General features: G+C 43.0%; 1 protein-coding gene across 3 annotated transcripts in view; it reads right to left on the bottom strand.

The window, feature by feature from the left end:
* Positions 1-9,955: 9,955 nt before the first annotated feature.
* Positions 9,956-27,951, bottom strand: part of LOC120017677 (pleckstrin homology domain-containing family A member 1-like) — a 32,952-nt gene continuing 14,956 nt past the window's right edge. The window contains exons 3-13 of one of the 3 annotated variants that reach the window (XM_038960597.1): positions 25,238-25,294; positions 25,088-25,133; positions 22,356-22,453; positions 21,632-21,763; positions 21,351-21,491; positions 21,161-21,229; positions 17,292-17,356; positions 17,124-17,187; positions 16,889-16,978; positions 16,425-16,495; positions 9,956-11,995 (exon numbers count right to left, since the gene is read on the bottom strand). In XM_038960597.1, the coding sequence (XP_038816525.1) occupies positions 11,770-11,995; positions 16,425-16,495; positions 16,889-16,978; positions 17,124-17,187; positions 17,292-17,356; positions 21,161-21,229; positions 21,351-21,491; positions 21,632-21,763; positions 22,356-22,453; positions 25,088-25,133; positions 25,238-25,294 (1,059 nt within the window). In that variant the 3' untranslated portion in view covers positions 9,956-11,769. The remainder of the gene's footprint in view (positions 11,996-16,424; positions 16,496-16,888; positions 16,979-17,123; positions 17,188-17,291; positions 17,357-21,160; positions 21,230-21,350; positions 21,492-21,631; positions 21,764-22,355; positions 22,454-25,087; positions 25,134-25,237; positions 25,295-27,951) is intronic. The other 2 variants (XM_038960599.1, XM_038960598.1) reach the window with 2 other exon arrangements.

The following is a 27,951-nucleotide window of genomic DNA, read 5'->3' as shown; positions in this document are numbered from 1 at the left end:
CACAAAATTGAAAAGCAATGTACAGGTAATTGGGAATCAAAATGGCATGCCCATACTCCAAAATGTCACTATAACGCCTTGAGATTTGAGATCAAGAAGCTGATTAAACAGCATGATCATTACACAGATGCACCATGTGCAGGAGACAAATAAAGGCCACTCTAAAATGTTTAGTTTTGTCACACAACACAATGCCACAGATGTCTCAAGTTTTGAGGGAGCGTGCCATTGGCATGCTGACTGCAGGAATGTCCACCAGAGCTGTTGCCAGATAATTGAATGTTAATTTCTCTACCATAAGCCGCCTCCAATGTCGTTTTATAGAATTTGGCAATACGTCCAATTGGCCTTACAACCACAGACTACGTGTAACCACGCCAGCCCAGGACCTCCACATGTTGCATGTTGCGTTTATACTTTTGGAAAGCTGATATTCTGAGCAAGCCATGAAAAAAGTACTTGAACAGAATATGGAATAATATGACCTTGGCATCCCGTAGTCCGAACCATCAACATAAACATTTAAAGTTTGTTCACAGACTCTATTTATACGAAGGAAATGTTTTACGATGAAATTGGCCCCAACTTCCAACTATTCACCGTGTCTCCTAAATCAGGTAGGCACATTCCTCCATATGATGCGGGAGTGCCCTGCAGTTAAATGCGGCTGGTGACAAATTACAAAGTAAATATTCAATGCTTTGCATATATTATGTTACTTAACAATGATACTTTAGCTCTTTAAATATCTCAAACAATCAGAGATGATTACTGCTGGCATGCAGCACAGCCACAAAAATGATGTTGGCTCTTAGAGGGCAATCACCTCACTCTCTCCCAATTCGCCAGTGAATACAGGTACTGTTAGAAGTTATAACGTTAGAATTATCAACAGCGAGAATGAATGGTGCTAGTCAAGGAACAATTGAGGCCTGGACGAATATACTTGACTCTGTAAAGAATAATCTCAGCTAAAGCCCAACACATACATCACATACAAAAAAATATACAGTATACACTGAGTGTACAAAACATTATGAACACCTGCTCTTTTCATGGCATAGACTCACCAGGTGAAAGCTATGATCCCTTATTGATGTCAACTGTTAGACTCTGTATGTATTTCTTACATTTTTTATTTAAATTTTAAAGTGGCAGCCTACAGGTCCATGTTTTATAAACGTATCATTTGAAGTGGATAATGTACCTCAAAAAATAACAACTACAAATGTGGTCCCTAAAACATTTGCCTTTATATTATATCTCTAAACATGTAAATGTAGCTGTTTAGATAATCCATTCACATATGTGTGTGCCATCATAACATTGCTCATGATGAACTAATATGATAATTCCCCAATCAATAGGAAGCTATACATATAGACTGCCTACATTTAAAGAAATCACAGGAGAGGTCATGAAGCATGTATAATTCTGGATTCTGGACTTTCAGCCCTAAACATGCTGTTTTTTACTGTTCCCTATATGACTTAGTCACTCTTGGCAACTTACTCAACTCATATAATCGAGCTACAAAAATAACAGAGAGGGAGGGTGTGAGGCGTTCTAGGATTGCTGTGGGTTATAAGCCATTTATAAAATAATTAGTTAACTCAATCTTATTTTTAAAAGTACACAATTTGCCCATTCATTAATAATTTCATGTGCGGTCAGAAACGAATCAATCAACAGAAACCAATATTTGAGGGAACGTGGGTGATGATGAATCATGACCAATTTTGTAAGCAAAGCTAACATTCAAAGCTTTTTCATTCAACCAACATTGTTCATAAGATCATTAGCAAACTTCTTTTTGTGGTATTCTAACAGAAAGCTTAAACTGTTTTCTGAAGTTGTACAAATTAAAGACTAAACAAATTGCTCTTATTAGATGAAATATAGGCCAATTTCTAGCATGAAAAGCATGAATTCCAATGTTATAGCTAGTGGCTTATATACTGTAGTGTAGCGAACAACAAATCTCTGTCAAGTTGGATGCCTGTGGTGGGCTGTAAAAGATCCAGTAAACAGTGGACCAATGACTCATTGCCATAAACTATGATTGGTTATGGGCCAGGGATATTTTAATGACTATGGTTTAATGAGGTGGTTGGACCAATACTCAGGGCCCAGGCATTGAGATGGAGGTTGCCTAATGCCCCTTGTGGTGCTATGGGGTTTGTCTAACATGCTCCTCCCATAACCAAAGGGGTACTTAGTGAGGAAAGCACAGGGATGGAGAGGGTCCTGTTTTCATAATGGTTTTCACTTTGTCTTGCATTGAAAGGGTGGGGGTATGTGGAACAAAAGTGACAGTGACAAAAGTTCATGAGGTTTGGTGTTATTAACACTCTTCCCATTTGAATGTGTAGCTTTGGAGGACAATAGCATGTTGTGAAAATGACATGGCAACCTTTAAGGTCAACATCAACCCATTAACACATATTCAGATGAAAACAACATGCATTAGGTTACACCCTAATAAGTTAAAGAAGACGAGATCTGTCTTGTTGATGTGAGCTGTATGATTCCGAATGAGCAAATGCAGAGGTCTCTCTAGGGCCAAACTGCCACTATATTAGTCAAATCCAATTTTATTGGTCACATGCACATATTTAGCAGATGTTATAATCTAAAAGTAAAATAAATATATAAATATTAGGACGAGTAATGTCGGAGGTGCATTGACTAAAATACAGTAGAATAGAATAGTGTATATATATGAGATGAGTAAAGCAGTATGTAAACATTATTTAAGTGACTAGTGTTCCATTATTAAAGTGGCCAGTGATTCCAAGTCTATGTATATAGAGCAGTAGCCTCTAAGGTGCATGGTTGCGTAACCGGGTGGGAGCCGGCTAGTGATGGCTATTTCATAGTCTGATGGCCTTGAGATAGAAGCTGTTTTTCAGTCTCTCAGGCCCCGCTTTGATGCACTTGTACTGACCTCACCTTCTGGATGATAGCGGGGTGAACAGGCCGTGGCTCGGGTGGTTGATGTCCTTGATAATCTTTTTGGCCTTCCTGTGACATCGGGTGCTGTGGGTGTCCTGGAGGGCAGGCAGTGTGCCCACGGTGATGCGTTGGGCAGACCGTACCACCCTCTGGAGAGCCCTGTGTTTACGGGCGGTGCAGTTGCCGTACCAGGCAGTGATACAGCTCGACAGGATGCTCTCAATTGTGCATCTGTAAAAGTTTCTGAGGGTCTTAGGGGCCAAGCCACATTTATTCAGCCTCCTGAAGTTGAAGAGGCGCTGTTGCGCCTTCTTCACCACACTGTCTGTGTGGGTGGACTATTTCAGATTGTTAGTGATGTGTACGCCGAGGAACTTGAAGCTTTCTACCTTCTCTACTGCGGTCGTCGATGTGGATAGGGGCAGGCTCCCTCTGCTGTTACCTGAAGTCCACGATCAGCTCCTTCGTTTTGTTGAGGTTGAGGTTATTTTCCTGGCACCACTCCTCCAGGGCCATTACCTCTTTCCTGTAGGCTTTCTCGTCATTGTTGGTAATCAGGCATACTACTGTTATGTCGTCTGCAAACTTGAGTTGGAGGTGTGCGTGGCCACGCAGTCATGGGTGAACAGGGAGTACAGGAGGGGGCTGAGCAAACACCTTTGTGGGGCCTCTGTGTTGAGGATCAGCGAAGTGGAGGTGTTGTTTCCTAACTTCATCACTTGGGGGCAGCCTGTCAGGAAGTCCAGGACCCAGTTGCACAGGGCGGGGTTCAGACCAAGGGCCCCAAGTTTAATGATGAGCTTGGAGGGTACTATAGTGTTGAAGACTGAGCTATAGTCAATGAACAGCATTCTTACATAGGTATTCCTTTTGTCCAGATGGGATAGTGTGCAGTGCAATGTCGATTGCATCGTCTGTGGATCTATTGGCGCGGTAAGCAAATTGAAGTGGGTCATGGGTGTCAGGTAAGGTAGAGGTGATATGATCCTTAACTAGCCTCTCAAAGCACTTCATGATGACAGAAGTGAGTGCTATGGAGCAATAGTCATTTAGTTCCGTTACCTTTGCTTTCTTGGGTACAGGAACAATGGTGGACATCTTGAAGCAAGTGGGGACAGCAGAATGGGATACGGAGAGATTGAATATGTCCATAAACACTCTAGCCAGCTAGTCTGCGCATGCTCTGAGGAGGCGGCTAGAGATGCTGTCTGGGCCGGCAGACTTGCGAGGGTTAACACGCTTAAATGTCTTACTCACGTCAGCCACAGAGAACGAGAGCCCACAGTCCTTGGGAGCGGGCCACATCGGTGGCACTGTGTTATCCTCAAAGCGGGCGAAGGCGTTTAGCTTGTCTGGGAGCAAGATGTTGGTGTTTTTTTTCCCTTTGTAATCCGTGAATGTCTGTTGTCCCTGCCAACAGTGGCGATTTTAGCATGTAAATCTTGGTGAGGGAAAAAATAAAATATGTGGCATGCAAGGCCACAACACAACACTAAACAATACATTATTGCACTATAACGGTGACAAACGGTGCACACAAACTGTAAAGCTGTCCCAACAGCAGTCCCAACACCTTACCACTGCTATACCTGGCTCTCAGCAGAGTCTTGTCTGGCAGCGAAACAGTTCATTCATCCTCATTTATTGCCTTTTAAAAAAACATAGCTGATTTGGCTGACTTGCTTAAACAAATGTGGTTTCTACTGACAATTGAGAGGTACAAACTATGGCATACGGGGACAACAAGCGGATAAGAGGCAATCGGTCATTTCGATTAAGACATTAATGAGCAAGTTAGGACAGACGTAGTCAATATAACTATTTGTTCAGCACTTTTGAAATGCACAGAGACAGAATTCAGAACATGGGTGTTCTCCCTGTACACCAAGTCAGAACCGTAGGATAAATAAAGGGGGCATATAAGCAGACAATGAAAGCTCTTACAATATTCGATGAATACATTTCTCTAAAACAGGTTATAGGCTACATGTACACCACCAAGTCAGAACAGCAGGCGAAATTAGACTTTAATGCAGGGAAACTTAAATCAGTTCTACCAAATCTCTATCAACATGTTAAATGTGCAACCAGAGGGAAAAGAATTCTAGATCACCTGTACTCCACACACAGAGATGCGTACAGAGCTCTCCCTCGCCCTCCATTTGGTAAATCCGACCACAACTCTATCCTCCTGATTCCTGCTTACAAGCAAAAATTAAAGCAGGAAGCACCAGTGACTCGGTCTATAAAAAAAATGGTCAGATGAAGCAGATGCTAAACTACAGGACTGTTTTACTATCACAGACTGGAACATGTTCCAGGATTCTTCCGATGACATTGAGGAATACACCACATCAGTCACTGGCTTTATCAATAAGTGCATTGAGGACGTCGTCCCCACAGTGACTGTACGTACATACCCAAACCAGAAGCTATGGATTACAGACAACATTCGCACTGAGCTAAAGGGTAGAGCTGCCGCTTTCAAGGTGCGGGACTCTAACCTGGAAGCTTACAAGAAATCCCGCTATGCCCTGCGACGAACCATCAAACAGGCAAAGCGTCAATACAGGGCTAAGATTGAATCATACTACACCGGCTCCGACGCTCGTCGGATGTGGCAGGGCTTGCAAACTATTACAGACTACAAAGGGAAGCACAGCCGCGAGCTGCCCAGTGACACGAGCCTACCAGACGAGCTAAATCACTTCTATGCTCGCTTCGAGGCGAGCAACACTGAGGCATGCATGAGAGCATCAGCTGTTCCGGATGACTGTGTGATCACGCTCTCCGTAGCCGACGTGAGTAAGACCTTTAAACAGGTCTTACTCACGTCTCAGGTCTTACGCAAGGCTGCGGGGCCAGATGGATTACCAGGACGTGTGCTCTGGGCATGTGCGGACCAACTGGCAGGTGTCTTCACTGACATTTTCAACATGTCCCTGATTGAGTCTGTAATAACAACATGCTTCAAGCAGACCACCATAGTCGCTGTGCCCAAGAACACAAAGGCAACCTGCCTAAATGACTACAGACCCGTGGCACTCACATCAGTAGCCATGAAGTGCTTTGAAAGGCTGGTAATGGCTCACATCAACACCATTATCCCAGAAACCCTAGACCCACTCCAATTTGCATACCGCTCAAACAGATCCACAGATGATGCAATCTCTATTGCACTACACACTGCCCTTTCCCACCTGGACAAAAGGAACACCTATGTGAGAATGCTATTCATTGACTACAGCTCAGCGTTCAACACCATAGTACCCTCAAAGCTGATCACTAAGCTAAGGAACCTGGGACTAAACACCTCCCTCTGCAACTGGATCCTGGACTTCCTGACGGGCCGCCCCCAGGTGGTGAGGGTAGGTAGCAACACATCTGCCACGCTGATCCTCAACACTGGAGCTCACCGACAACAACGAGACAGCCTATAGGGAGGAGGTCAGAGACCTGGCCGGGTGGTGCCAGAATAACAACCTATCCCTCAACGTAACCAAGACTAAGGAGATGATTGTGGATTACAGGAAAAGGAGCAACGAACACGCCCCCATTCTCATTGACGGGGCTGTAGTGGAGCAGGTTGAGAGCTTCAAATTCCTTGGTGTCCACATCAACAACAAACTAGAATGGTCCAAACACACCAAGACAGTCGCGAAGAGGGCACGACAAAGCCTATTCCCCCTCAGGAAACTAAAAAGATTTGGCATGGGTCCTGAGATCCTCAAAAGGTTCGGCAGCTGCAACATCGAGAGCATCCTGACCGGTTGCATCACTGCCTGGTACGGCAATTGCTCGGCCTCCGACCGCAAGGCACTTCAGAGGGTAGTGCGTATGGCCCAGTACATCACTGGGGCAAAGCTGCCTGCCATCCAGGACCTCTACACCAGGCGGTGTCAGAGGAAGGCCCTGAAAATTGTCAAAGACCCCAGCCACCCCAGTCAGACTGTTCTCTCTACTACCGCATGGCAAGCGGTAATGGAGTGCCAAGTCTAGGACAAAAAGGCTTCTCAACAGTTTTTACCCCCAAGCCATAAGACTCCTGAACAGGTAACCAAATGGTTACCCGGACTATTTGCATTGTGTGCCCCCCCCAACCCCTCTTTTACGCTGCTGCTACTCTCTGTTTATCTTATATGCATAGTCACTTTAACTATACATTCATGTACATACTACCTCAATTGGCCCGACCAACCAGTGCTCCTGCACATTGGCTAACCGGGCTATCTGCATTGTGTCCCACCACCCGCCAACCCCTCTTTTTACGCTACTGCTACTCTCTGTTCATCATATATGCATAGTCACTTTAACCATACCCACATGTACATACTACCTCAATAAGCCTGACTAACCGGTGTCTGTATATAGCCTTGCTACTCTTATTTTCAAATGTCTTTTTACTGTTGTTTTATTTCTTTACTTACCTACACACATACACACACACACTTTTTTTTCTCCGCACTATTGGTTAGAGCCTGTAAGTAAGCATTTCACGCACGTGACAAATTAACTTTGATTTGGAATTAAGAGGGGAAAATAGACCAAGTTATTAGGGTGAAGCACATGGGCTAATAACAGCTTACTACACAACATACACTTAGTATTACTTTCTTAGCTACAGTATACATATCTCCCTGGCATATTACATCGTTTATGCAGTAGCATACAAGACATTTTTGGACTCACCTTGTTGTGCTGTGCTCACTTGAACAGGAAGGCTGCGCGGCGGTCCATCCTGGGTAAATTTTATCATCAACGTCTGGCATTCTATGGATTTATGGTGCTTTCAAGACAACTGGGAACTGAAAAAAGGTTGAATCATGATGACATCATTGATCTTCAGGTCGTAGCTGTAGAAAGATGCCCGAGTTCCCGATTTACAATTCCGAGTTGGATGACTGTTCAAAACATATTTTCCCAGTCTGAGCTAGTTTTTCCCCCGAGTTCCCAGTTGTTTTGACTCACTGAAGTCTGAGATTTCCCAGTTAACGAATTTACAGTTGTTTTGAGCGCAGTACATATCATGCTTCATTGACAGCATGGCCAATGTTGAATGTTTATAATTTTAAACTTGGAAAAGAGACCCTTAATCCCAGACTTGGACCACACAGCCACTCCACTGAATAGCAGGCTCTACTTGAACTGAACTGTTGGTTAAGGGCTTGTAAGTAAGCATTTCACAGTAAAGTCTACACTTGTTGTATTTGGCGCATGTGACAAATAGTCTGATTTGATTTGATTGCTTTGCAATGCTTGCAGTTAGACACTGATTCCTTCCAAACCACTTCGTGTCAAATTTGCGATTTCCAACTTGTGTAATATTTGTTGTGTAAAATTGTGTTGTGTAAAATTATATATCTATAATTTCTCTTCATATGACAAGGATTAAAAAGGATTTGCCAGTAGATTGTTGACTTGATTCATGATGACAGCTAGCTAAGATTTTGAAAGTATTATGTTGACATGATCAGTCCAATTAAAGCTACAGTAGATATAACGTGATTTTACGTAATTTTATCTGTGGCCAATGACCTTACCTTGAGCCTTCTAGGATGGACACTTCTAATGTAACTCTTCGGCAGCACCCAAGGGGCTTGAATTCTTTTGCTCTACCCTTAGACACGGCGGTGACGTAGTGTCCCCATGACTGACAGAACACTGAGCCAATCACGGCGCAAGTAGACATTACCAACCCCTACGCTCCGTATTTTCCACTGGGTGCCCCACCACCACAGAAAGCACTGGGCTAGGCTGAAACACCTGCATTTTGGAGCTGCCTTACTCAAGAACGAAAAAAAGAGACCATGTGCGGCTTTATTAACTCAAGGTTTAAAAAAAAACATTATTTGCAAACTGATATGTGACACATATGAATGCCAAAATAACATGAAAAACAGGCAAGCCCCCCAATTTTTTTTATAATTAAAAATGTGGGGAGCCCCACCTGCCCTGAATGACGGGTCGCCACTGCCTGCCAGATACGTCTCCTGTCTGAGGCGTTGAATTGCGACTCCACTTTATCTCTGTACTGAAGTTTTGCCTGTTTGATTGCCTTACGGAGGGAATAACTACACTGTTTGTATTCGACCATATTCCCAGTCACCTTGCCATGGTTAAATGTGGTGGTTCGCGCTTTCAGTTTTGCGCAAATGCTGCCATCTATCCACCATTTCTGGTTTGGGTGGGTTTTAATAGACACCGTGGGAAGAACATCCCCTATACACTTCCTGACGAACCCAAGTCACCGTGTCCATGTAAATGTCAATGTTATTCTCTGAGGATACCCGGAACATATCCCAGTCCATGTGATCAAAACAATGTTGAAGCATGGACTCCGATTGGAGTCTCTCAGAAGCCCAACAAAAGCCACTCTTGCAGGCCAATAAAAGCATAGACAGACTGGGCTACCTCACCCACTTCTTACTGGCCCCGAGTCAATCCAGATGTAGTCGTTTTTGTTTTCCACAAGCAACCGTATGGCATCATCATTGGTCACTGTGGGCCTCCATTTGACTAAACACAATTCATACCACCACACCCTGTTCAGACTTGACAGGTCAATGATTGGACACACAAATAATGCTGACTGACCATCATTACCAAAGTTCAGGCTGTAAATTAGTGAGTCAAATGTAGTGGCATTTCTACCCTGGGAAGAAAGTTAACCATTTACATTTCACCATCAGGGGGCAGAGTAGTCATACAATTAAGTGTGAGGCTACGTAAGAGCGGTTGAACCATTTCTTAGTATTTAGCAGTTTATTCCAGTTTTTTATGCATTCAAAGAATTGTCTGCTTTATCTGGATTTAGTCCTTGATTTTATTTCAAAATGTGTTAATTAATGACTAGTGGGAGTTGTATGAGCAGCTGCTAATCTTGATTGAACTGATTTGCAATAATTAAATCAACACATGAACATTTTCAAAGTATTTCTTTCAAGTCATCCACGTAATAAATAGCGACACAATTAAAATCTAGCACACAAGACAAAAAGGGTTAGAATAACATGTATTTATTTTTATAGAATTTATGGCACTTTAGCAGCTATATGGTTTTGCAAAACCACTACTGAGAGCTATTGAAATAAGACCTTTGAGTAGTATTGTTGGGTTAACCTCCACTACCTGGCAATACAGGCACAGGGAAGTTCAAACGGAAATATACATCTTCCCACATAATTTTACAACATAAAATAAAACCATCCCATACAAACTGTTGAAGAAAACCAATGTTTTCACACACACAAAACAGCAGCTGTCATTGTCATAACTCAACAAATAGGGCAGCAGTCATTAAAATGGTTGAAGCCACTGTACAGTATACAGGTCTGAAGAGGTCAGGCAGCTTTGGTGAACAGTATTTATTTCAACATCATCTCTGCAAGACACTCTGGCCATCCCTTCCCTAGTAGTGACTGCTGTTGACTTTGGTCCCGTACTGAAGCCACCTCACTCTGTCGCTCAACTCACTCCCCCACTAAACTCCTATTGGTACAAGTCCGAAGATAACCCCAAAACAGTACCCTGCAGGATTAGGCAAACATCCATGGATCGTTGCACGAAATGAGTGCCTTTTTGCTTCCCTTTGATATGTTAAGTAAAAATTGTGCACCAACATCACATTTAAGTCTGTTAAATTAAATTAAATGAAGTAACCTTTAATATAGACCACACAAAGAATTCAACAAATCAGATTTTTTTGCATCTGAATAAAGACTTGCTAAAGTTGAAAATGTGCTCTTTATGACAGAATGCTAAATTAGGTGAAATCAATTTGTTTTTTCTACCAATTTATATTTCTCAAAAAGGCACCGAATTGGTGGAACGACCCACATGGCTTGCTTTGGAGCTGCACAGTCCTCTCGTACCAGTCCACAGTGTGTGCCAACAACTTTCTACCTGTAATACTCTGGTGTGGATCTTGAGTGGGATTGTATGTAGGTTTTAAAATCAGATAAAGAAAATGTCTGTTAGAATAATTTGGGTCATACACTATACATTAAAATTAAAAATAAAGACAACGTTCAATAAGAACAACAGTGAATGTATGAAATGACCAGGCATGATTATTTCTGTAGCTTGACACCTATTCCCTCAGAGAATATAGCTTGCTCCCTTAAAATATACACTCACTAGCTCACAAATTGTTGAATTAATCTTTGTGCCTAGTCATGAGTTGCAGGTAAAACTCTTCATTACATTTTAAATCTAAATGTGAAGGCGAACATTAACGTTTGATCTAAGGTGGGAGAAAATGACAAATGGCGTATCTTTGGCGTAGAGCTCAGTGTGAATCCCACCCTCCCTACACACACAGGCACACAGCTGATTGCATGACTTTAAGTATGTGTCCACAGGCCTCGACTTCAACTGAGCAGATGACTAACAATGAAACACCAGGAGAGAACGCAACCCCTCTGTCCCTGAGTGACTTTCAACTCTAATATCTGACCAGAGTTGACTAGTTGGGTTAGGTAACATGAGATGGATAGAGGTCAGACATATTATATAGTCATTCACTTTGGCATGGACTCCAGTTCCTGCTTTCTGCCATTTCTATCCAGATGACTTCCGGTCAGTTTGGTGGAGGAGACCACCAGCCCCCTGGTTCTGCTTCTCTCGGTTATTCAAAAGCACTCCTCTCATTTCCTCCATTATCACTGTTGCCACACATCATCTCCTAGTTTGTGGGTAGGGGTGAGACTTCACTGACTGGCAGGTCAGTAGGGTCCAAGTCAAGGGGGGGTTCTGGTGGGTAGCCCTCAAAGGTGCTGCACTGTCTCCATGGTGACTCGAGGGTGGTGGCAGCGGTCACTTGGACAGGCGTGTCTCCTGTAGTGACAGTCGGGCGTGGCTGGGTCGTGGCAGGAGGCTCATGAAATGTTCGCTGTCCCACGCCAGGCTCCGGGCGTGCGCCGCCCGCGACAGCAGGGCACCCTGGGTAGGGTGGCACTGCAGATAAGGGCGAGCGAGGGACGGGGGGCCCCGGGTGGCTGCGGTAGAATGTGGATTGGGAGGAACAGCCACAGTGCTCCTGCTGAGAGAGGACAGAGGGGTGTGTCCCACAGAATCACAGTCAGACAGGGACCAAGGGCGGTGACGAAAATCTAATTTGGAAAACAGTTGTGAATAGAGTCAGTGGCAGACTTGTGGTGTAGCGGCTGATGCAGCAGCAGTGGTAGTAGTAGCAGCAGACAGTAGAAGTGCTGGTAAAGCTGTGACGGTGGTAGTGCAAGCAGCAGTAGTAGTAGCAGTAGTGCTTGTTTTTTAAAAGTTAGTATTTCACTGTCATTTCACTCTCTGTAAAAACAAGAGGGGGTGAGGAATAAAGAAAGTAAGAAAGAACATGTCAGTGACCAGTTGGTGGTGTTGTTACGGATCCGCCCCCTTTAAAAAAAAAAAATTCACCTAAAATGACATACCCAAATCTAACTGCCAGTAGGTCAGGCCCTGAAGCAAGGATATGCATATTCTTGGTACCATTTGAAAGGAAACACTGAAGTTTGTGGAAATATGAAAGGAATGTAGGAGAATAACAATAGATCTGGTAAAAGATAATACAAAGAAAAAAAAACATTTTGTATAATCATCTTTGAAATGCAAGAGAAAGGCCATAATGTATTATTCCAGCCCGGGTGCAATGTAGATTTTGGCCACTAGATGGCAGCAGTGTATGTGAAAAATTCTAGACTGATCCAATGAACCATTTCATTTCTGTTCAAAATGTTGTATCAAGACTGCCCAAATGTGCCTAATTTGTTTATTAATAACTTTATGTTCAAAATTGTGCACTCTCCTCAAACAATAGCATAGTATTTTTTCACTGCAATAGCTACTGTAAATTGGACTGTGCAGTTAGATTAACAAGAATTTAAGCTTTCTGCCAATATCAGGTATGTCACATTGTTGTATGTGTCAAATAGCTATGCTTCATCTTGGCCAGGTCGCAGTTGCAAATGAGAACTTGTTCTCAACTAGCCTACCTGGTTAAATAAAGGTGAAATAAATAAATAAAATGTCAATGTCCTGGGAAATGTACAACCTCATGCTAATCGCATTAGCCTACATTAGCTCAACCGTCCCGTGGAAGGGACACCGATCCCAAAGAAGTTGTTAAGGAGGGAGCAATTAACCCAATCCAGTCACCCAGTAAAAACAGTTTGTGACCATAAATAAAAGAACGCCTGATTGCCCATGCTGGCATTTCAAAATGTACCCCCCCCCCCCCCCACTCAGTTCAAAATGATATGTAAAACATCAAAGTCATCATAATGCTGTACCATAAATTCAAACATGCAGCCGGACAGAGAACATGTAAAAACGTGCAGTACTAGCCGAAAGTTTGGACACACCTACTCATTCCAGGGTTTTCCTTTACTATTTTCTACATTGTAGAATAATAGTGAAGACATCAAAACAACACATATGGAATCATGTAGTAACCAAAAAAAGTGTTAAACAATCTAAATATATTTTATATTTAAAATTCTTCAAAGCTACCCTTTGCCTTGATGACAGATTTGCACACTTGGAATTCTCTCAAACAGCTTCACCTGGAATGCTTTTCCAACCATCTTGAAGGACTTCCCACATATGCTGAGCACTTGTTGGCTGCTTTTCCTTCAATCTGCAGTCCAACTCATCCCAAACCATCTCAATTGGGTTGAGGTCGGGTGATTGTGGAGGCCAGGTCATCTGATGCAGCACTCCATCACTCTCCTTCTTGGTCAAATAGCCCTTACACAGCCTGGAGGTGTGTTGGGTCCTTGTCCTGTTGAAAAACAAATGATAGTCCCACTATGCCCAAACCAGATGGGATGGCGTATTGCTGCAGAATGCTGTGGTAACCATGCCGGTTAAGCGTGCCTTGAATTCTAAATAAATCACTGACACCACCACACCACCTCCTCCATGCTTCATGGTGGGAACCACACATGCTGAGATCATCCGTTCACCTACTCTGTCTCACAAAGAGATAGCGGTCGGAACCAAAAATCTAAAATTTGGACTTGTCACACCAAAGGACAGATTTCCACCGGTCTAACGTCCATTGCTCATGTTTCTAGGCCCAAGCAAGTCTCTTCTTCTTATTGGTGTCCTTTAGTAGTGGTTTCTTTGCAACAATTCGACCATGAAGGACTGATTCACACAGTCTCCTCTGAACAGTTGATGTTGAGATGTGTCTGTTACTTGAACTCTGTGAAGCATTTAGAGGTACCTACCTGCAGCAGAGGTAACTCTGGGTCTTCCTTTCCTGTGGTGGTCCTCATGAGAGCCAGTTTCATCATAGTGCTTGATGATTTTTGCGACTACACTTTAACATTTTCCAGATTGACTAAACTTCATGTCTAAAAGTAATGGACTGTTGTTTCTCTTTGCTTATTTGAGCTGTTTGTGCCATAATATGGACTTGGTCTTTTACAAAATAGGGCTGTCTTCTGTATACCACCCCAACCTTCTCACAACAAAACTGATTGGCTCAAACGCATTAAGAAGGAAAGAAATTCCAAGAGGCACACGTGTTAATTGAAATGCACTCGAGGAGACTACCTCATGAAGCTGGTTGACAGAATGCCAAGAGTGTGCAAAGCTGTCATCAAGGCAAAGGGTTGCTACTTTGAAGAATCTCAAAAATAAAATTGATTTTGATTTACTTAACACTTTGTTGGTTACTACATGATTCCATGTGTGTTATTTCATAGTTTTGATGTCTTCACTATTATTCTACAATGAAGAAAATAGTAAAAAAAAAAAAAAAAAAAAACTGGAATGAGTAGGTGTGTCCAAACTTTTGACTGGTACTGAAAGAGCAGTTTAATTACATGACTTGAAGCAGACCATTCAACAGAAACACTACACCATAACGGTGATTCTTCAGGTATGCTAGGTCAGTTAGTTCATGAGCTTCCGAGTGTACATATACAGAGGAAGTCATCATACACAACCATACACAACACAAACATAAACAGCTAAACAGTTATTTATGTGAAGATGATTGTGGTTTAGCTCCCAAAGATAAAGTTTATTCTAATTTTCTAAATAAAGTTTGAAGTTAACTGGGTTATGCAAGTCGACGGTGTGAGAGAGTAAACAGAAATACAGGCAGTGGACAGGAAGTAGAACTAGTGACAGGCAGGATGTGAGACGTCTAAGACAGGTATACAGCTGCAGGAGACTGCAGAGACACAGAGAGAGAAAGAGAGACAAGGAGAGTGTGAGAGCACATATGAAGTGATATAGACAGAAACAGGAAACATGTCTGTACAACATTTTTTTACACAACACTGCAGCATATCTTAGAGAGGTAGCGTCCCAATTCTCCTGAAGTGTGCATTCATACACTCCCTCCTACGACGCATTTAAAAATAATTGGGTGTTTCCACCATATTGTCCTTTACTTTTAAATCCATCAGGGGAAGTGAACAAGTGCACACTAAGGTAAGATTCAAATCAGTCTGGCTCCATTATACACCCATTGGACAATCAATACGAAGACCATCAAAAGGGGAAACCAGTGATTTTATACCTTTTGTAAATTGTGGTTGTACCAGAGATGCGTTAGTACAGATTTCAAATGTGTGTGTGTGTGGTAAGGGTTTTCAAAGTTGCAGAGGGATGTTTAAAATGTTTAGTCATCTTCATATGGTAACAGAGCCACAATAGCAAATTACATTTTATGAATTTAGTAGACGCTCTTATCCAGAGCAACTTACAGGAGCAATTAGGGTTAAGGTGCTTTGCTCAAGGGCACAGACAAATTTTTCACCTAGTCGGCTCCTAGCAACCTTTCGATTACTGGCCCAATGCTCTTAACCGCTAGGCTACCTGCAGTTAAGAGCGGGATGAGTGGGTGTGGAAGTGAATTGGAGGCAGTGACTAGCTGCAGAGGTCCAGGGAAGTTAAAGGGATACTGGGAGATTGTGGTTCTACTTACTCAAGAGTCAGATGAACTCTTGGATACCATGTTTATGTCTTTGCGTGCTGTATGAAGGAAGTTAGCGGTAGTATTGTGAGCCAATGCTAACTAGCATTAGTGTAATGACAAAGTCTACAGGTACGGTAGCATTGCGAAACTACCACTAACGTCCCTAACACAGCACACAGAGATCTAAAAATGTATCAACGAGTTCATCGGACTCTAAATTCCAGAGTTTCGCAGTATCCCTTTAAGCTACATTTAGTCAAGGGAATGAGTTTATGGGACTAACCCCAGAGCTGAGGTAGAGCATGAACAGGATGACAGGAAAAGCAAAGAAGCAGAGGTAGAGGAGAGAAGGTCTGAGTTGGAGTTACAGAATGGGCAGCGGGGTGGAGAGGTTAGAGCCCACACAGGGAGGTCATTTACAGTTTGGTTTTTAGGGAGGCAGAGTGTTGACCCTCCAGTCCACTCCATGACATCAAAGACCAAAGGTTAGTAAAAAACAACAGTACAGAGAAGGAGCTTTGGGGAACAGGAGCTGACATACGTGCTGCACTCCCCGATTCGGGCCGTATACCTCTGTATACAGGGGTTCGACAGCCGTCTGGCTTGCCGCATCTGCAACAACACAGTGGACAGCTGGATTAGAGCAGGTTGGGAAGGGCCTGGCTTGCCCACAGTACAGGGGGAAAAGAGAGGGAGTGGAAGAGAAAAAAGGAGACGTGGAGACTGCACTGCCTATACTATGCCAGGGGGGCTAACACCTACAGTAGGTGGGGGACCAACCTCTACCCTCTGTAGTGAGTACAGAAAGTGACACATACTTTACACTCCTCTCTGCATCCTCACTGTTTGTGTGTGTGTGTGTGTTGGGCTGCCATGAACACATGACACAAATAGATAACAGATCAATTTGTGTTTCTACTAAGGACCAGACGGGAGACTGAACATAAGAGCCAGAGGGCATGCAGTAGCCCTATAATCCCAGTGACATGGTGGGTGGTTACGTACGGTGGCTGCAGATCTCCCAGGTCCCCGCAGGGCTACGATGGCCCCAGAGACAGCCTTGATCCAGCTGTGCATCTCCTCTGGACTGTCAGCCTGCAGGGAGAGAGGAGACAACGGGGCAAATTGTAAAAGGGGGAAAGTCAGAGGTGAGAGAAATACATATACTGAGTGGGATATTTCTTAATATTAATCTAGACATATGTCATAGAAAAAATAAATATGTTTAATCTCTTCTCACCTGAATGTAAAAGGTCCTAGAAGTGGTGACAACCTCAAAGAGATTATCCCTCATCAAGATGTCACTGGAAATACAAATATAAACAGTGATCAAAATCAAAGTTACACGCAATATATGTGGATGTAGAGGCTTCCTTCAACCATGACAATACTGAGAGTTGTGCAGTACCTCTGTTTGCACTCCTGAACTTTGTGGACCTCCTTCAATGGAATAATTCTCAGAGGGTCCTTCTCCTGGAGAGAGGGGGGGTCAAGAGGAAGATAAGAAATGACATATTTTAAGAACCCCAAATTTATAACAAACTGTTTTAACGTGTGCTATAGCTCAGTTCTGGTGACTTTTTAAAAGGACATTCTACTCCAAAATGGCTGAAATGCTGACAATCTAAAATATAATGTCCACCTCCAGAAATTAGCTAAAGAACATATCGGTTAAAGTATTTGTAAAAAAAATATTATAACATAGGAGGGGGACCAACCTCTACCCTCTAACCTTAAATTCATATTATCAGGTATGCTATTAGCAATAAGCATTATCACCTGTAGCCCCACTAATGCAGCATAGTGGCTATAAATAAATAGGCTGAAGCATGGGGTTGCCTATCTGCATTTACACTATTGGGCTAATCATTAGTAGTCCTGCATCTGTTCGGATACCCATGTTCCCGTGAGTGACCCACACATTTTTTTTTTTAAATGCGCCGAACCCGGCTGATTAGCCACAAAAGTAAGGAAATTAGAAGGGGGGATTCTGGCAGGGGGAGATTTTCGGCACAACACCGGGAACGGTCCCTTATTTGTGCGTTACATTTTGATATGGGCTGCATTTTGATACGGGCTGCGCAAGTAAAATACCCAGTTTGGAAGGACAACGCCGGTCAGGGCTTTAAAGTGCGATCAATTTGGCCGAATATGCAACGAAATTGTTTGCAGTGCGACCATGAGTTTTATTTTGTGCGCACTGTTCGACTATTCCAAATATTCTCAGATAATAATTGTTGTAACGTTAAGGCTGGACCTGCTTCCGTGTGCGCTAGAGAAACAAGCACGGATTTGTTAGCGTCATGGTTGCACCGTTACTACAGAAAAAAAACGGACTACTTCTAGTCCAACCAGGTCAAAAGATCTGACCCATATTACCGGCGCAACATTTTATCTTCCTATAGAGGATCACCGGGTCCGTATTTTACATTCAAAAAACAGGGTTGTTGTTCAGGGAACGAGTATTAAAAATAGCAAAATTGCCAGGTGACTGGAGAGTGGAGTGGGCTGGCTGGGCGTTTGGGCAACGTTATTAAATCACTGAGGTCAACACCACGACATTCATTCGCGACAGGGAGGGAGACATACCGTTCTGTGTGGATTTACAGTGGATGGATTTCTTACCGCCTCGCTGTCCTTTCCCCCCGTAGGATTCCAAGTTGAAGACCCGTTTTGAGCTCCTTACTAAGGGTTAGTATATCCCCTGATAATGACCCTTTTCGTCCAGTGGAAAAACTGAAAACTAGCTATTACTGGCAGAGAGATGTGGAACTCTTTCTTATTGGTCTATTAACTCATTTACCGCCTGGTGATGTCACCAAGAAGGCCAAAACTCCATCCCACCAAAACAGGAGCAGTCTTTTCAGACAGCTCTTACACTAAAAGGGCATTATTGTAATTTTCACAATATTATACCAAACTCATAGTGTGGAAATATATAAATTTTTAATAAATATATATATATAAAACAAAAAAAATAATTTGAGTACACTGGGCTTTTAACCTCATCTGCCCATTCCTGCTATTTACAGGGTTACCGTGGAGATGGATTTGACAAATCAACCCCCCCCCCCCCCCCACACACACACACCAATTTAGCTTCTCTTTCAACATTTTGCTAAGTTACAGCCTTATTCTAAAATAAATTACACACAATAACAAAGCAAAAACAGTTAATTTGAAATTTTTGAAAATGTATTACAAATTAAAATCTGAAATATCACATTTACATAAGTACTCATAAGTACCCTTTACTCAGTACTTTGTTGAAGAACCATTGGCAGCGATTACAGCCATGAGTCTTCTTGGGTATGACACTACAAGCTTGGCACACCAGTATTTGGGGAGTTTCTCCCATTCTTCACTGCAGATCCTCTCAAGCTCTGTCAGGTTGAATGGGGAGTGTCACTGCACAGCTATTTTCAGGTCTCTCCAGAGATGTTCGATCGGGTTCAAGTCCGGGCTCTGGCTGGGCCACTGAAGTACATTCAGAGACTTGTCCCGAAGCCACTCCGTTGTCTTGACGGTGTGCTTAGGGTCGTTGTCCTGTTGGAAGTTAAACCCTCACCCCAGTCAGGTCCTGAGAAGGTTTTAATCAAGGATCCCTCTGTACTTTGCTCCGTTCATCTTTGCCTCGATCCTGACTAGTCTCCTAGTCCTTGCCGCTGAAAAACATCCCCACAGCAGGATGCCGCCACCACGTTTCACCATAGGGATGGTGCCAGGTCTCCTCCAGACATGACACTGGACATTCAGGCCAAAGAGTTCAATCTTGGTTTCATCAGACCAGAGAATCTTGTTTCTCATGGTCTGAGTCCTTTAGGTGCCTTTTGGCAAACTCCAAGAGACTGTCATGTGCCTTTTTACTGAGGAGTGGCTTCCGCCTGGCCACTCTACCATAAAGGCCTTATTGGTGGAGTGCTGCAGAGATGGTTGTCCTTCAGGAAGGTTCTCCCATCTCCACAGAGGACCATCGGGTTCTTGAGCACCTCCCTGACAAAGGCCCTTCTCCCCCATTTGCTCAGTTTGGCCAGGTGGCCAGCTCTAGGAAGTCTTGGTGGATCCAAACTTCTTCCATTTAAGAATGATGGAGGCCACTGTGTTCTTGGGGACATTTAATGCTGCAGACATTTTTTGGTACCATTCCTGTAACTATTCCCCAGGTCGTTGCTGTAAATGAGAATGTGTTCTCAGTCAACTTACCTGGCAAAATAACGGATAAATAAATAAATAAAATAACAAATCTGTGCCTTGACACAATCCTGTCTCGGAGCGCTACAGACAATTCCTTCGACCTCATGGCTTGGTTTTTGCTCTGTCATGCACTGTCTACTGTGGGACCTTATATAGACAGGTGTGTGCCCTTCCAAATCATGTCCAATCAATTGAATTTACCACAGGTTGACTCCAATCAAGTTGTAGAAACATCTCAAGGATGACCAATGGAAACAGGATGCACCTGAGCTGAATTTCAAGTCACATAGCAAAGGGTCTGAATACTTATGTAAATAAGGTATGTTTTTTTTTGTTATATACATTTGCAAACATTTCTAAAAACCTGTTTTCGCTTTGTCATTATGGGGCACTGTGTGTAGATTGATGAGGAAAATGTGTTATTTAATTCATTTTAGAATAAGGTTTTAACGTAACAAAATGGGGAAAAAGGGAAGGGGTCTGAATACTTTCCGAATGCATTGTATATTAGATTCTGGGAATTCCCTCCCTATGGCACTCTTAACTTGAATGCTCCTCGAGAGGAATATTTATCTCACATTGAACACACAAGCTGACTACGTAAATAGATCAACTATTTTACAATGGGGTTGTCTTATTTTTCTATTCATTACTTGTTTTGTTTGCAGAGAAAAAGTAAATGTGGACTGTTCTAGCCACTTTAAAGTGCGCCTTGGACAATTAAAAAAAGTTCAATTTTTTTAATGCACTGGTCTTTTGGACTCCTTTCTGTTGAGCAAAACCAACTTTCAAGGCCTTATTGATAGTATTATTTGGAACACAAAGACGACAAGGGAGAAAGACTGTCCTTGGGCACTGTTGATGATAAATAGACAAATGCTGGAGAAAAATATGGGCAAGCATGGAAGTTCTTCGTGGAGTGTGCGTGTAGTAGGGCACATAGACAGAGACATGCTAGGACATGTGTAGCAGAGGCACAAGATTCCAGGAACATGAGGTGGAGCATGCCAGGACAAGCGAGTGTGTGTGTGTGAGTAATAAGTCATTCTAGTATGCTTTCCAGTGTTGATGAAAAGGACTTACCAGATCTGATTTGAAGTAACTCATTGAGTTCTCCTCCAGTAAGAAATATCTCCTTTTCCAATTCCTCATCTGGGGAAAAGAGCATAAAAACACACATTCCTTCTTCATTCTACTGCCCCCCTACTGTAACACTCCAGACCTCAAACTAAGAGCCCCCCTACTGTAACCCACTATAGTCCCCTGCACTCACCACAGCTCCCTGCTTCACACAATAGCCAGACTTGATGACCGTCTTGTCTTGGGTCGGCCTGCCCAGGAAGTATGGCAGCTGGTTGTGGGATCTCTGCAGCAACTCTCGCTCGGAACCCTCCTGGCCCTCTCCCCTTTCCTGCTTTTGGGAGGGGAGGGGGGGTACACCTGAGTTGTGTAGTCCCCTAAAAATGGTCTGTAGATGCTCAAACTATCAACTGCAACTCTACTGAAAATTAACTAGCTAGGGTTAGGGATAGATAGGGGGCTAGCCTTGCCTACCTGCATCTGGGTTATGATGGGAACTCCCCCGATGATGTCAGTCCTGTAGGAGACCTGCTTCTTGGGTCCCAGGTTGTCCAGAAGGGCTTTCTGGGTCTCCACATTCTGTTGGCCATCATAGGACTTTGGCACCTGCAAGAGAAAATGGTGTGAAAAACATTCCTAACATGTACAGGATACCTTGATTCCTCCTGTTTTACAACTTTTACTGATTACTCCTGTTTCTAGCTCTGAGGTTGGAGTGTGTGGGATAGGAGGGATCCCAAGAGTTGAGTGAGTACTTCACAGCTCCCCTAAACCAAGGGCAAAAATGTATAAGATGTTTTGTTGCCACATTTTCACATGCAGTGAAATGTGTTGTTTACTGTTTCCCCTGGAGCAAATTAGGGTTAAGTGCCTTACTCAAGGGCACAGCGACAGATATTTCACCTTGTCGGCTCGGGTATTCGAACCGGCGACCTTTCGGTTCCTTGCCCAACGTTCTAACCGTTAGGCTACCTGCCGCCCAGAAAGGTCTCTCCTAACAATAACTATCCTGCCAGTCACCCTCTTGACTATCACACACATGGGAAATCTTGAGATTTTACTCACTTTACTAGGAGTCAATGACTTCAGTCATTAACAGGAAGTCATAGTTTTCTAAAGAGGACTAGGCTATGTCTTCTTGTGTGTGACACAAGTCCTTAGCAATAAAAGACAGTGCAGCATTTAGTGAGAGACTCACAGTGATTTTGGTGGCCTTGTTAAGAGCGTTCACCCAGTCCACCAGGTCCTGCTGATCATTGGCCTGGAGGAAGAATTTCCTCATGCCAGCGTTGATGACTGAGAAAGAGGAAGGGAAATACCAAGAAAGAGATGGAAGACATCGAAAATAGGCCTAATGGGGAGTGACACATTCAAAAGAGAAGAAAAAAAAATAGCACAAATATATATATATACATATAAAAATAAAATTGGGTCACTGGTGACAATACATTAGTTAAAAGGCTGTAGCTTAATTACAGCTGGTTGAGAGGAAATAGAGTGGATTGTCCAGCCTGCTCTCAGACTAAACTAAAAGTAGTATGAGATTTTCCATTTGGTATGGTTACATAAGACAGGTTACTTAAGGCAAAATAATAGAAAATGCTCTGACCAGGTTGGATTGTCTGCTGTTCCTAATAGGACAGGGCATAGCAGGAGCATTGGGTCCATTATCTGAGAGTGGAGAATTGCATCAAGGCAATCAGCAGCCCATTCTAATGACCTTCCACCAATATGTTAACAAAAGGGGCTCAAGACTATTACAAATTACACACACCAATGACAAAGGGGTTTTAGGTCTAAGCCTGATTAGCTCTGAACCAGTGCTTCTGGCACAGAGACTGATCCTGTCGCCATCTTTCATTATCTCTTAATTCTTTCATCCCTCCCTTCACTTTCCCGCTCTCCCTTTCAGATCATTGGGTTAAATTACATTGCATTATAGCCTGGGTGATGGTGCAGCGAATAGCTCTAAGCACTAGAACTTTGTGACACAATGGCCATCATTCTTTTAAATTTCTATATGAGCGTGGGTGTGCACATGTGTTGCTTGCGCCAGTGACTGCAGGGACCAAACAGACTCACACTAGCTAGTCAAACTTGTACATGCCATAGGTTATCATTCCATCTGGTCGTGCCGGTCTTGACCGCATCAAATCGATGTAATGAAGCTAGCTAAGATTACCAGCTATGTTAGCCAGCTAGCTAGCTTGCTACCAAGGCGAATTGAGGCTATTTTGATGCACTTCCCGTCCTTGTCTACAACTCCATTCAAACTCAATCCATTTTTTCTTCTCGTAACTATTCGAATACCAACGTCCATTTGGATATTCGAATAACCATGCCCATCCCTAAGTGCCACTTGTTCTGACCACACAAAAACCACAGTGATGGAAACTGAAAGGAGACATCATGACCATTGACTGAACATTAATGGTGTGGAATGAATGAGTGACTCAATGAGTGGGAGATGATTAGTAAGAGGCTGGCATGCCATGGGCATTTTGTTAAACATACTGACAACGAGATCATGGAAAAAGAAAGACGAGGCTATAAATCAATCCAAAAGTGACAGCATTTAAACAAGAAGAAACCAAAATCGTACCAATGTGGCATACATGGGTGTGTATGCCACATTAGCATGTACAATTTACCCCACTATAAACTGTAACAGTCTGGCTGAAGGGGTGTGTAGACCAAGGGTGGTGGGGGCTCTCAAAGGAAGTGAATAATAAGCTGGGAGGGCGATATCTAAGATCTGACTCACAGCTGCGATCACACACAAAACATGTGTGTTGTTGAGTCACACAGCCGGGCCGCAGCATCAGAGCCACACACACACACGGACATGAATCATAGCTTGCCACTCTGATCCTTGGTTTACTGTAAGCCCATCTGGAAGTATGACAGCCTTTCCCAAATGACTTTTCCTGAAAACACCAATTAAGAGCTACTTTTAAAAGACATGGGAGTTAGGAAGGGGTGCGATGGTAATAAATGTGGAAATCAACAAAACATGGCATGCAAACAGTGGTTTAAAAATACCCCAGACTTTTGAGAATGGGTTCCGATTCGGATGCCAGCATCCTGTCAAAACCCCAACACACACACACACAACGGTGTGGTGATGACGGGGGCAGTTCTGTCACACACACTAGTGTTTCCTTCTATTGAGGGCGAAGGGGGGATTGCTGACACACACAGGCCAAAAAGAGATTGTATTTTAAAATAATAATTTCAAACCTTTTATTATATTGAGACATGATCACATAGGCCTATGTCTGTTTTTTTGTTCGTGGGAGTACTTGGGAACAGAAAAAATGTAATTGGTCCATGGGCCGCCAGTCGATGACCCCTGATGTACAGTATCCTGATCAGCTGCTATCCTGCATGTCTCTTTTGGCTAAACAGCTGAAACTATGCAGGGTTGTCCGTAGCGTGGAGACAAGCCACAGCAAAATCAAGCTGAGGTGATAGAGGTGAGAGAAGGGCAAGAAGGATGCATTCCTCCCTTAGGTTCAAGTCAATCTAAACGACCCAGCCTTGTGTACATGGGTGGCATCTGTCAGGGCAGACCTTGAACTGAGAAATTCTGGCTCTTTGAGATGTCACTGTCATGTCAATCCTGAAAAAAAGCTGGATTTATTGCTGAACAGAAACATGGATTCACCTACCCCCCCCATATCATTAGTCATTTCAACTCATGCAAATGGAAAAAAGAGCCCATGGCCATATAAATAACGGAACTTTTGGTGTCCAATAACATTCTAAATCTAGAAACTAAGTTTGCCGAAATCTGTATATCTATAGCTGTGGTTTAGTATGAGTTTAAAGATACTGAAGGTCATGAAAAGTTGAGCCAAGTTACAACCACTTCCCTATTAATTGAGCAGAGGAACTGAGAGGAAAGAGAATAGTTGTCCTCAATCTTACCGAAGCAAAACTCTGCCTTTGGTCTCTGCTTAGTGGCGTCGCTGACCTACGAGGCAAGAGAAATACAAAAACCTCAATTAATTAAATATCCCTTTTTCAACAAGCACCTATAAAATCAATTATATGAAAATTCTTCAGCAAATCTCTTACCTTGGAGATGTAGGTGAGTTTGAGTGAGCCAACACAGTCCGCACTGATGGGCAGGTTCTATAAGGGAAAAATGTGGGTGGGGAACTATTAGATACTATTGAATACTGTCCATTGAAGAAAACCCTAACCTTATAATATGTGGGGTAATCTCATATTATGCATTTGGATTACTCTAAAGAAGAGTGACTTGGTGGTTGGGGGGGGACTGGATGGGGGTGAGAACTTGAGTAATCAATTCAAGGTTATTCCATTGTTAATAATCTAATACAAGAACAACATTTTTTAGCCGGTAATAAGCACTAACAGAATTTCAAACTCTAAGATGTGTTTATTGTTTGTGGAGTGTCAGTGCAGTGGAAATATATTAAGTCATTTCAGAACCAGCAGTAATTGGAACAATGGCATACTGCTAACTTTTTTTGCCTTCAGCCCCGTTTCACACCAACAAGCATACTCAAAATTATATGTATACGGAACAAAAATAAAACGTAACATGTAAAAGGTTGGCCCATGTTTCATGAGCTGAAACAAAAAAGATCCCCGAAATGTTCCATACGCACAAATAGCTTATTTCTCTCCAATTTTGTTTACATCCCAGTTAGTGAGCATTTCTCCTTTGCCAAGATAATCCATCCACCTGACAGGTGTGGCATATCAAGAAGCTGATTAAACAGCATAATCATTACACAGGTGCACCTTGTGCTGGGGACAATAAAAGGCCACTCTAAATGTGCAGTTTTTTCACACAACACAAACGTCATTTTAGAGAATTTGGCAGTACATCCAACCGGCCTCACAACCACGCAAGCCCAGGACCTCCACATCCGGTTTCTTCCCCTGCGGGATCTTCTGAGACCAGCCACCCAGACAGCTGATTAAATGGAGGACTATTTCTGTCTCTATTTCTCTCAAACTCCTTTTGTGGAGAAAAAAAATATTTCTGATTGGCTGGGCCTGGCTCAAGTGGGTGGGCCTATGCCCTCCCAGGCCCACTCATGGCTGCACCCCTGCCTAGTCATGTGAAATCCATAGATTAAGGCCTAATGAATTCATTTTAATTGACTGATTTCCTTATATGCACTGTAACTCAGTAAAATCTTTGAAATTGTTGCGTTTATAATTTTATTCAGTAGAGAGAGTTGAGAGAGAGAGATTCTTTCAAATGCCCATCCCTACAAGTAACATCCACAGACCTGGGTGATTCTCATGTTGAAACCAGTACCCTATTTTTCTCAATCCTAGTTATATTAGCAACCCATGCTAGTTGTTGCATGTTTAGAGCTCCCCTCTTTCTACATTTCTAACAGATATTTTATTCTGTCACATGAAACCGCTTGTATGTGCAGTGCGCTTTTGACAACAGTGTTTCCCCGCTAATTGCATTGTACCTTATCGATCTGTGCAAGAAAATAGCCTATTCCAAACAGACTCTGGGACAATAGATCCCATATTCATACAAGCAGTATGCCTTGGCTACATCAAAAACAAACTTTAAAAAGCAGATGAGGCTGATGCAACCGATCAGAACGTTTTGCTGAAAATGTTGATCAACTTATTTCTTCACGTTATAAGCGCAGCAATGCACACAAGGCAGCAACTACACACTAATGTTCATTCCATAATGCAATTAGCGGGAAAACACTGTAGTCAAAACCACACTGCACATACAAGCGGTTTCATGTGACAGAGATTAACCTACAGTGGGGCAAAAAAGTATTTAGTCAGCCACCAATTGTGCAAGTTCTCCCACTTAAAAAGATGAGAGAGGCCTGTAATTTTCATCATAGGTACACTTCAACTATGACAGACAAAATGAGAAGAAAAAAAATCCAGAAAATCACATTGTAGGATTTTTTATGAATTTATTTGCAAATTATGGTGGAAAATAAGTATTTGGTCACCTACAAACAAGCAAGATTTCTGGCTCTCACCTTTAAGAGGCTCCTCTGTCCTCCACTCGTTACCTGTATTAATGGCACCTGTTTGAACTTGTTATCAGTATAAAAGACACCTGTCCACAACCTCAAACAGTCACACTCCAAACTCCACTATGGCCAAGACCAAAGAGCTGTCAAAGGACACCAGAAACAAAATTGTAGACCTGCACCAGGCTGGGAAGACTGAATCTGCAATAGGTAAGCAGCTTGGTTTGAAGAAATCAACTGTGGGAGCAATTATTAGGAAATGGAAGACATACAAGACCACTGATAATCTCCCTCGATCTGGGGCTCCACGCAAGATCTCACCCCGTGGGGTCAAAATGATCACAAGAACGGTGAGCAAAAATCCCAGAACCACACGGGGGGACCTAGTGAATGACCTGCAGAGAGCTTGGACCAAAGTAACAAAGCCTACCATCAGTAACACACTACGCCGCCAGGGACTCAAATCCTGCAGTGCCAGACGTGTCCCCCTGCTTAAGCCAGTACATGTCCAGGCCCGTCTGAAGTTTGCTAGAGAGCATTTGGAGGATCCAGACGAAGATTGGGAGAATGTCATATGGTCAGATGAAACCAAAATAGAACTTTTTGGTAAAAACTCAACTCGTCGTGTTAAGAGGACAAAGAATGCCAAGTTGCATCCAAAGAACACCATACCTACTGTGAAGCATGGGGGTGGAAACATCATGCTTTAGGGCTGTTTTTGCAAAGGGACCAGGACGACTGATCCGTGTAAAGGAAAGAATGAATGGGGCCATGTATCGTGAGATTTTG

The sequence above is a fragment of the Salvelinus namaycush genome, chromosome 22, assembly GCF_016432855.1.
Source record: "Salvelinus namaycush isolate Seneca chromosome 22, SaNama_1.0, whole genome shotgun sequence".
In the NCBI taxonomy this organism is placed as follows: Eukaryota; Metazoa; Chordata; class Actinopteri; order Salmoniformes; family Salmonidae; genus Salvelinus; species Salvelinus namaycush.
This window is presented reverse-complemented; position numbering and strand designations above follow the sequence as displayed.